At 48.8% G+C, this 11,244-nt stretch overlaps 1 protein-coding gene across 1 annotated transcript in view; it reads left to right on the forward strand.

The window, feature by feature from the left end:
* SLX4IP (SLX4 interacting protein) overlaps positions 1 to 10,935 on the forward strand; it is a 120,741-nt gene extending 109,806 nt beyond the window's left edge. Inside the window, exons 7-8 of the mRNA XM_060257313.1 lie at positions 3,603 to 3,712; positions 10,833 to 10,935. Of these exons, the coding sequence (XP_060113296.1) occupies positions 3,603 to 3,712; positions 10,833 to 10,935 (213 nt within the window). The remainder of the gene's footprint in view (positions 1 to 3,602; positions 3,713 to 10,832) is intronic.
* Positions 10,936 to 11,244: the final 309 nt, after the last annotated feature.

Raw genomic sequence — 11,244 nt, forward strand, 5'->3', positions numbered from 1 at the left:
AAGAGTCCACACACTTAACCACTACACCAAACTGGCTCTCCAGGGGTAGAATTCTAGCAGGAGCCCCTTTGCCTATTAGGCTACACAGCCCTGATGTAGCCAATCCTCCAAGAGCTTACAAGGCTGGTTTTTTGTAAGCTCTTGGAGGATTGGCTACATCAGGGAGTGTGGCCTAATAGGCAAAGGAGCTCCTGCTAGAATTCCACCCCTGAAGTCTGCAGAGATCAGATCCCCTGGAGAAAAGGGCCGCTTTGGAGGGTGGAGTCTCAGGCATTGCAGCATGCTGAGGCCCCTCCTCTCCCCAAACCCTCCCCTCTCCCAGCTCCGCCCCCAAAGTCTCCAGGTCTTTTCCAACACAGACCTGGCAACCAATGTTCCCTCTCAGCTGCAGAGCCTTGTGAGCAAAAACTCTACTTTGTGAGCTACTGGCATTCAAGTGATGAGCTCCTGCATAAATTATTGTGCTCTGTGGATATCCTTCCTGAGCTAAGATAAAAATGTGGGGGGTGTGGAGGCTTAAAATCTGTGATTTAGCTCATGCTAACTCACCTTAGAGGCCACCATCGCAAAAAGATATGTGAGAACTAGTGGGCAGTATTGAACTTCTCTGCTCAGCAAAGCACCTGACCTAAGAGGAAGGATCTTTTTGGTTGGAAAGGTGCACCACCCTTAGCTGAGCAGAATGCCAGGATACTCCTGGGGCTGCCAACCTCCAGGTGCTGCCTGGAGGTCTCCCACTATTACAACTGATCCCCAGATGACAGAGATGAGTTCCCTTGGAGAGAATGGCTGCTCTAGAGCGTGGACTCTATGGTGTGATATACTCCCTTTCCTCCCAAAACCCTGCCTCCCCCAGGCTCCAACCCCCATATCTCCAGGTGTTTCTTAACCCAGAGCTGGCAAACTTAAATATAACCCAATATAGCTTCCCTCATCGGATGGAAAGCAGATTGGGGCTGTGATTTTGACAAGGGAAAAGGTAATTGCTTTCTCTAGGGTTGCCAAGTCCGACTCAAGAAATATCTGGGGACTTTGGGGGGGGGGGGTGGAGCCAGGAGACTTTGGGGGAGGAGCCAGGAGGAAGGTGTGGCAAGCACAACTGAACTCCGAAGGGAGGTCTGGCTATCACATTGAAAGGGACCGCATGCCTTTTAAATGCCTTCCCTCCATTGGAAATAATGAAGGGTAGGGGCACCTTCTTTTGGGGCACATAGAATTGGAACCCCACCCCACCCCACCCCGTCCAATATTTTTGAAACTTGGTGGGTATTTTGAGGAAAGGCACCTGATGGTATGCTGAAAATTTGGTATCTCTACCTCAAAAAATAGCCCTCCTCCCCCCTGCTGAGCCCCAGATACCCACAGATCAATTTCCCATTAAACCCTATAGGAATTGGTCTTCTTAAGGAACAATGGAGTGCCCAGCAGACATTTCCTCCATCCCCTCCTCGCTTTCTGATGACTTTGAAGTGGGGGGAGGGCCTCCAAACCAGGGGGACTGAGGGCCCAACCCCCCCTCCTTCGATCAAAGAAGGGTTCCCCTCCAGCATGATTAGGAGGCGCTCGACGCATCTCCTGTTTCGCATGTAGCTCAGCTCTAAGTCTCTACAGTTAGCAAGACCAGGGGAATTTGGGGCTTCCATTTTTTTTAAAAAAAGATAGTCAAGCTGACTTTTTCTGCATGGGTTCCCCCCCCCCTCCCGATCTGTTTACAGGCGCCTTATGTAGGGTTGCCATCTGGCTTGGGAAATTCCTGGAGATTTGGGGGGTGGACCCTGAAGAGGGCGGGGTTTCAGGAGGGGAGGGACTTCAGAGGGACAGCATGCCATAGAGCAGGGGGTGTTGAACTCATTTCTTACGAGGGCCGGATCTGATATAAATGAGACCTTGCTGGGCCGAGCCATGCTAGGCTGGGTCATGTGTGTACCTATTTAAGATTAGGTAGCAGAGATATAATTTTTTATAAAGAACACAAACGCAAGCACAAAAATATATATATATATATATATATATATATATATATATATATATATATATATATATGTGTGTGTGTGTGTGTCTTTTTAAAAGCTTAAAACGTGCTTAAAACATTAGCACTCATTGGTTTTAAAGATGCTTTCTTTGTATTTCTCCCATGGGCAAAGGAATTTATTTATTTATTTGCTTTGATTTATATCCCACCCTCCCCGCCGAAGCAGGCTCAGGGCGGCTCGCAACAATAAAATCACAATAAACAATTTGCTCTGGCTCTCTCCTACCTTCCCCAGGGGACTGGGTGGAGGGGAGGAGCCTCAGCCAATAGAAGGAAGAGAGTCTTGGCTCAATAGTTCTGCTGTACGATTGAGCAAGCCTGTCAAAGCAAGCTGTTATGCAGAAGGAAGCAAGAGAAGAAGAAGGAAGCAGATGACAGCCAGTTGCTCTGGGGCTTGATAGGAGCCCTCTGGGGGCCTGATTCAGCTCCCGAACTGCATGTTTGACACCCTTGCCATAGAGTCTGCCTTTCACCAAGGGAAATTATCTCTTTCGCCTGGAGATCAGTGTGTGTGTGTGTGTGTGTATGTGTGTGTGTACAGAAAGTAAACAGCAAGTTGCAAATGGCTGTATTTGGGGAATGTTGCTTGCTAATGTTGCTCGTGCTGGAGTTGATACCGCATCTGATACAGTGCTTCTTAGCTGCACTTTCTCTAAGTACCCATATTTCTAAGAAACAGGGCTTTTTTCTGGGGGAATGTGGTGGAACAGACAGAGTTCCAGAACCTCTTTGTGGAAACAAAATTCTCAAAAAAACCCAAAAACATTTAAAAGTTCACAAGGGGCATTTTTGCATTTCTCCTTCATTTCCCTCTTGAGAGTTCCGGCACTTCATTTTCCAGGGGGAAAAGCCCTGCTCAGAAGTAATTCTTTCTTTGTTCAAATTTGTCCAATTAACTGAGTGCTCTTTCAGGCAATGGAAATGTTTTTTAATCGGTCTAGCTGATAACTTGCAAGCTGCGGCCCTGTATTCAATAACCCTTCATATCTCTGTTGTAGCTCCATCTATTTATCTCTATAGATACATCTCACTGTGTCCCGTGCAACAGGCCTGGAAAAATCATGGGAATTCTTCAGAGATTCCCGGTTGAGACGGCCGCGACACAGCGTCTCTTTAATAACAAGGGACACAACAACGCCGCAGTCTGCTCCTCAAATTCCTGCCATTTGTCATAGTTTGAGCCACAGAGACATTGACTGTTTGCCAGAAATTCCTTCAGATAGCTTGGAAACTAGATTTATTTAATTTTTTTTTGCCTTGTTTTATTTGTGGTGCAATTTAATGGACCAGGAAAAAAATGTATAGCAGAAGATTATTGCCGGGAGAGTTTTGCCAAGGAATTTTGCCACGCATTGCAGGGATTAAACCCAGTTCTGTTTCCATCTCCTTCCCCATCTAGAGGTGGGAAAACAGTGTGCACATCTGCATGTTGTATGTACATCCTGTTGACAGCAGCACTTTCCTCCAAACAAACTGCATTGTGCAGGGGGTTGGACTAGATGACCCTGGAGGTCCCTTTCAACTCTTTGATTCTATGATTCTAAACACAACAATTTGTCTTTTTGTTTAGAAAGAGAACATGCCTGTTGGGACATCTGAATATTTTGGAAAATCCGATGAAGATGAGGAGGGCAAGATTTCCCTGACGCAGGAGAAGAAGAAAGACACTCTGAAAAAGATGCAAGTCTCTCTCTCTCTTTTTTTGGTTAAATATTGGGAATGTGAAACATGCAGCAGAATAGCATCAAGGGCATCTCCTTGCACCCCCACCCCCATAAGAACATAAGAAAAGCCATGTTTGGTCAGGCCAATGGCCCCTCCAGCCCAACACTTTGTGTCACATAAGAACATAAGAGAAGCCATGTTGGATCAGGCCTATGGCCCCTCCAGCCCAACACTCTGTGTCACATAAGAACATAAGAGAAGCCCTATTGGATCAGGCCAGTGGCCCCTCCAGCCCAACACTCTGTGTCACATAAGAACATAAGAGAAGCCCTGTTGGATCAGGCCAATGGCCCCTCCAGCCCAACACTCTGTGTCACATAAGAACATAAGAGAAGCCATGTTGGATCAGGCCTATGGCCCCTCCAGCCCAACACTCTGTGTCACATAAGAACATAAGAGAAGCCCTATTGGATCAGGCCAATGGCCCCTCCAGCCCAACACTCTGTGTCACATAAGAACATAAGAGAAGCCCTGTTGGATCAGGCCAATGGCCCCTCCAGCCCAACACTCTGTGTCACATAAGAACATAAGAGAAGCCATGTTGGATCAGGCCTATGGCCCCTCCAGCCCAACACTCTGTGTCACATAAGAACATAAGAGAAGCCCTATTGGATCAGGCCAATGGCCCCTCCAGCCCAACACTCTGTGTCACATAAGAACATAAGAGAAGCCCTATTGGATCAGGCCAATGGCCCCTCCAGCCCAACACTCTGTGTCACATAAGAACATAAGAGAAGCCATGTTGGATCAGGCCAGTGGCCCCTCCAGTCCAACACTCTGTGTCACATAAGAACATAAGAGAAGCCCTATTGGATCAGGCCAATGGCCCCTCCAGCCCAACACTCTGTGTCACATAAGAACATAAGAGAAGCCCTGTTGGATCAGGCCAATGGCCCCTCCAGCCCAACACTCTGTGTCACATAAGAACAGGAGAGAAGCCATGTTGGATCAGGCCAATGGCCCCTCCAGCCCAACACTCTGTGTCACATAAGAACATAAGAGAAGCCATGTTGGATCAGGCCAGTGGCCCCTCCAGTCCAACACTCTGTGTCACATAAGAACATAAGAGAAGCCATGTTGGATCAGGCCAGTGGCCCCTCCAGTCCAACACTCTGTGTCACATAAGAACATAAGAGAAGCCATGTTGGATCAGGCCTATGGCCCCTCCAGCCCAACACTCTGTGTCACATAAGAACATAAGAGAAGCCCTGTTGGATCAGGCCAATGGCCCCTCCAGCCCAACACTCTGTGTCACATAAGAACAGGAGAGAAGCCATGTTGGATCAGGCCAATGGCCCCTCCAGTCCAACACTCTGTGTCACATAAGAACATAAGAGAAGCCCTGTTGGATCAGGCCAGTGGCCCCTCCAGCCCAACACTCTGTGTCACATAAGAACATAAGAGAAGCCCTGTTGGATCAGGCCAATGGCCCATCCAGTCCAACACTCTGTGTCACATAAGAACATAAGAGAAGCCCTGCTGGATCAGGCCTATGGCCCCTCCAGCCCAACACTCTGTGTCACATAAGAACATAAGAGAAGCCCTGTTGGATCAGGCCAATGGCCCCTCCAGTCCAACACTCTGTGTCACATAAGAACAGAAGAGAAGCCATGTTGGATCAGGCCAGTGGCCCCTCCAGTCCAACACTCTGTGTCACATAAGAACATAAGAGAAGCCATGTTGGATCAGGCCAGTGGCCCATCCAGTCCAACACTCTGTGTCACATAAGAACATAAGAGAAGCCATGTTGGATCAGGCCAGTGGCCCCTCCAGTCCAACACTCTGTGTCACATAAGAACATAAGAGAAGCCATGTTGAATCAGGCCAATGGCCTCTCCAGTCCAACACTCTGTGTCACATAAGAACATAAGAGAAGCCATGTTGGATCAGGCCAATGGCCCCTCCAGTCCAACACTCTGTGTCACATAAGAACATAAGAGAAGCCATGTTGGATCAGGCCAATGGCCTCTCCAGTCCAACACTCTGTGTCACATAAGAACATAAGAGAAGCCATGTTGAATCAGGCCAGTGGCCCCTCCAGTCCAACACTCTGTGTCACATAAGAACATAAGAGAAGCCATGTTGGATCAGGCCAATGGCCTCTCCAGTCCAACACTCTGTATCACATAAGAACATAAGAGAAGCCATGTTGAATCAGGCCAATGGCCTCTCCAGTCCAACACTCTGTGTCACATAAGAACATAAGAGAAGCCATGTTGGATCAGGCCAATGGCCCATCCAGTCCAACACCCTGTGTCTCGTAAGAACATAAGAGAATCCATGTTGGATCAGGCCAATAGCCCATCCAGTCCAACACTCTGTGTCACATAAGAACATAAGAGAAGCCATGTTGGATCAGGCCAATGGCCCATCCAGTCCAACACCCTGTGTCTCGTAAGAACATAAGAGAAGCCATGTTGGATCAGGCCAATAGCCCATCCAGTCCAACACTCTGTGTCACATAAGAACATAAGAGAAGCCATGTTGGATCAGGCCAGTGGCCCATCCAGTCCAACACTCTGTGTCACATAAGAACATAAGAGAAGCCATGTTGGATCAGGCCAATGGCCCATCTAGTCCAACACTCTGTGTCACATAAGAACATAAGAGAAGCCCTGTTGGATCAGGCCATTGGCCCCTCCAGTCCAACACTCTGTGTCACACAGTGGCCAAAAAAAACCACAAGTGCCATCAGGAGGTCCACCAGTGGGGCCAGGACATTAGAAGCCCTCCCCCTGTTGTCCCTCCCACGGACCAGTAATACAGAGCATCACTGTCCCAGACATAAGAACATAAAAGAAGCCATGTTCGATCAGGCCAACAACCCATCCAGTTCAACACTCTGTGTCACACAGTGGCCAAAACCCAGGTGCTATCAGGAGGTCCATCAGTGGGGCCAGGACACTAGAAGCCCTCCCACTGTGCCCCCCCACCCCAAGAATACAGAGCATCACTGCCCCAGACAGAGAGTTCCAACGATAAGCTGTGGCTAATAGCCACTGATGTCCCACCCAAATGTGTGTGCCACGGTAGGGCTGGGTCAGATGAATGGTCCATCTAATCCTGCCTCCCACACCACGCAGTGGGTACCCAGATGTTTCTGGGGAGGGTGGAAGCAGGGCGTGGCATCCCGCTCTTGCCTGGAGGTGTTCTCCTTCCAGACGTTGGAGGCTCCGTTGAGCCTAAGAAGATTTGCCTTGTGTTGTTTATTTCAGGAGGAACTGGTTGTGTCGAAGATGAGCTGGAAATTACAGGGAGCTGCCGGAGGGAGGAAAGGGGGTGTCACCTTTTACTCCTTCCCCCCCTCTTTTTTTTTGCAATGAAGTGATGGGGGGGCAGGATCGATTAGAGAAATATCATAGGACTAGTCTTTCCCCGTCCCCCACCAACAGCTGCTTCAGTCATAGAAGTTTCATAGAAACATAGAGCTGGAACAGGATCCCAAAGGGTCATCTAGTCCATCTCCCTGAACCAGCAGTCCCCAACTTTTTTGGCACCAGGGACCGGTTTTGTGAAAGGAAAAAAAGAAAGGAAAGGTCCCCTGTGCAAGCACCAGTCGTTTCCGACTCTGGGGTGACGTTGCTTTCACAACGTTTTCACAGCAGACTTTTTACGGGGTGGTTTGCCATTGCCTTCCCCAGTCCTCTCCACTTCCCCCCCCCCAGCAAGCTGGGGACTCATTTGTCCGACCTCGGAAGGATGGAAGGCTGAATCAACCTTGAGCCAGCTACCTGAAAACCCAGCTTTTGCTGGGGATCAAACTCAGGTCGTGAGCAGAACTTAGGACTGCAGTATTGCAGCTTTAACACTCTGCGCCACGGGGCTTTGTGGAAGACAATTCCACAATTGTGGAATACAATTGTGCACTTTATTTCTATTAGTTTGGTGTAGTGGTTAAGTGCGCGGACTCTTATCTGGGAGAACCGGGTTTGATTCCCCACTCCTCCTCTTGCAGCTGCTGGAATGGCCTTGGGTCAGCCATAGCTCTTGCAAAGTTGTCCTTGAAAGGGCAGCTTCTCTCAGAGCTCTCTCAGCCCCACCCACCTCCCAGGGTGTCTGTTGTGGGGAAGGAAGGGAAAGGAGATTGTGAGCTGCTCTGAGACTCTGAAATTCAGAGTGGAGGGCATGATATAAACCCAATGTTTTCTTCTTATTATCATAATTACTACATTGTAATCAATACTCCCTCTAAGCTGTGGAGTCTTGTGAGCAAAAATTCTACATTGTGAGATGCTGGCATTAAAGTTGTGAGCTGCTGCATAAATTATTTTGCTCTGGGACCATTCTTCCTGAGCTAAGACAAACGTGTGAGCCAAAGGCTGAAGAACTGTGAGCTAGCTCACACTAACTCAGCTTAGAGGGAACACTGATGGTGATATTTAATGAAAGAATTCTACAACTCATGGCCCAGTGGCTAACAGGCCACGAACGAGGGGGTTGGCGACCCCTGCCCCGCACAATGCAGGGAATTCACAGCTATTTCCCCCCACCCCACCCTCCTGCACTCTCTCGGTATCCCTTGCTGTATTCCTGGAGGAAGGCAAAAAAATTGCACCAATCCTTGGGCCAATTTGGCCTGGAGGAAAATTCTTTCTGGACCCCAAAGTGGCGACTGGCATTACCAGCTTGTAAGAAAAGTCCAGGAGAAATGAGCACTTGCTCGTCCCTTCCTTCCTTCCCTCCCTTCTGCGATCTGCCTAAATTTTCCTTCATCCCTGAAGCAATCTTTGGAGGGGGGAGAGGGATTATGTGTACGACAAGGCTCTGCCGTGGTGTGGAAGGAGACACTGTAAGATGCTGTGCGGAGGCAGGAAAGACGACACCATAGGAGACCCTTTCTGGTTCCCCGATCTGGTGCTGTACTGTACTCATTCTCTGAGGGGAGCCATATAGGTCCCCACAAAATTGAGCCCTGTAACACCTTAGAGCAGGGATGTCAAAATTAATTTGTTATGAGGGCTGGTTCTGACATAAATGAGACCTTGTTGGGCCGGGCCATGTTAGGCCGGGCCATGTGTGTACCTATTTAAGATTAGGTAGCAGAGATTTTTATAAAGAACACAGACAAACACAAATATATATTTAAAAAAACCCCTTAAAACATGCTTAAAACGTTAGCACTCATTGGTCTTAAGGATGCTTTCTTTGTATGTCTCCCATGGGATCCAGGGAACTGGGAAAAGGAAGCTCTTGGGGATTGGGAAGGGGAGGAGCCTCAGCCAATAGAAGGAAGAGAGGCTTGGCTCAGTAGCTCCGCTGTGCAGTTGAGAGAGCCTGGCAAAGCAAGCTATTCCTCTCCCTTTCCTCCCCAAGGGAGGAGCCTCAGCCAATGGAGAAAATAGAGGTTTTGCTCTGTAGGTCCTGTGCAATCAAGCAAGGCTCACAAAGCGAGCTATTTTGCAGAAGGAAGCGAGAGAGAGGGAGAAGGAAGCAGATGGCACCCAGTTCCTCAGGGGCCTGATAGGAGCCCTCAGGCCTGATTTGGCCCCTGAACTGTATGTTTGACATCCCTGCCTTAGAGTCCAAAATAAGTAAATAAAAATGGAGAGAGGGTATAAGCTCTTGAGAGTCAAAGCCCTCTTATCAGAGATGAGTTGGTATCTAAAGTTCTTCTGGACTTGAATGCATAATTCTCAGAATGTGGAATAAAAATGCAGAGCTTTCTGTACCTCATTCGTACTGACAGAAACCTGGAAGGTAACTGGGATTCTTTGCACTAAGAATTAAGCACATTCCCACCCTTCTTGTTTGTGTGTGCTTCACAAGAATCACACAACTTTTTTTTTAGGCAGATGGGAACCTCAGTCTTGGCAACGGAAGCTTCAGAGTTTGTTTGTTTTATACTCTGGCATGTTTCCAGTCATCCATGCACAGAAAACACACCGATCCCCCACCCCTCCTGCATTCCTCGCTGTTCCTGCAGCCCCTTCCAGTCTCTGGGGTTGCAGGATTCATATGAACATATATATGAACATATGAAGCTGCCTTCTACTGAATCAGACCCTCTTGGATCCATCAAAGTCAGTCTTGTCTACCCAGACTGGCAGCGGCTCTCCAGGGTCTCAAGCTGAGGCTTTTCACGCCTACTTGCCTGGACCTTTTTTAGTTGGAGATGCCGGGGATTGAACCTGGGACCTTCTGCTTACCAAGCAGATGCTCTACCACTCAGCCACCATCCTTCCCCAAATATATGAACATCTGAAGCTGCCTTCTACTGAATGAGACCCTCCTCAGTCCATTAAAGTCAGTATTGTCCACTCAGACTGGCAGCGGGATGCTGGGGATTGAACCTGGGACCTTCTGCTTACCAAGCAGATGCTCTACCACTGAGCCACCGTCCCTCTCCAAATATATGAACATCTGAAGCTGCCTTCTACTGAATCAGACCCCCCCTGGGTCCCTCAAAGTCAGTCTTGTCTACTCAGACTGGCAGTGGCTCTCCAGGGTCTCCAGCTGAGGTTTTTCACGTCTTCTTGCCTGGACCCTTTTAGTTGGAGATGCCGGGGATTGAACCTGGGACTTTCTGCTTACCAAGCAGATGCTCTACCACTGAGCCACCATCCCTCCCCCAAACAGGAACAGCCATGTGGGCCGGTGGCCTGGTGTGAGGAGGGGCAAGGGGGTAAAATCAACACTTCTGTAAGAGAGGAAGGCAAAAAAACAATTTCACTCCCTTGCCCTTCATCATTCCAACTCCCCACCCAGCCTCAAGGCTTCTCTTTCATGTGGATCCCCTGACCCCGGGAGTGATCTTTCCTAGAGCTAAGAGGGCTGCGAGAACAGAGAGGAATGCAGGAAAACTCTGTGTCCCATGCGACTGTAGGAGACACACCTCTGCCTTCCCGATCAGCATCGCTTCTTTCTTGTCTCGATTTCGAGCACTTTCTCAGCTTAATGCTTTATGAAACAAGAGTTCCCATAACGCAGGGTGCCACAGTTGGATGTGCGTGGGGCCTTTTCAAGATGATGGGCAGCCTTGTCATTTCTGAAAGCAGATCCTTTACTCTTTTGCCTGAAAGGGGTTGAGCCAAAGCAGTCGGGAGCTCTGCATGATTAAAACTCATTTTCTTATTAGAGTGAAGAGGACGAAAACCAAGAGGGCTAACGAGAGCAAACCTCAGCTCAACAAGGACACCGTGGAAGTGTATCTTGGCTCGCTGCGCTCAGACAGGGAGTAGGAAGAATACATCTCCAGCTCCTTCCGACGCTTCGTCGTAGGCGTGCAGAACAACTTACCCGAGGATTGCACAAATACAGCTGAGAGCAGCTTGGGGCTTCCTGTTTTGGAATTGGACAATGCTGCGAATTGGAGACAGCCAAGAGGAGAGAGCGGCCAGCAAAAACTTGATTCTGCGGCCTGGTTAGACATGATTTCTGCGCGGGAGCTCTCGGTGGTGCTGTGAGTCAGCACCGCCACATCCAAACCAAAGTCAAAGGGTGACTGAAAAAGCGTAAATGCAGTTGTGGGGGGTGGGATCTTTTGGGGA

Source organism: Heteronotia binoei, chromosome 1, assembly GCF_032191835.1.
Source record: "Heteronotia binoei isolate CCM8104 ecotype False Entrance Well chromosome 1, APGP_CSIRO_Hbin_v1, whole genome shotgun sequence".
In the NCBI taxonomy this organism is placed as follows: domain Eukaryota; kingdom Metazoa; phylum Chordata; class Lepidosauria; order Squamata; family Gekkonidae; genus Heteronotia; species Heteronotia binoei.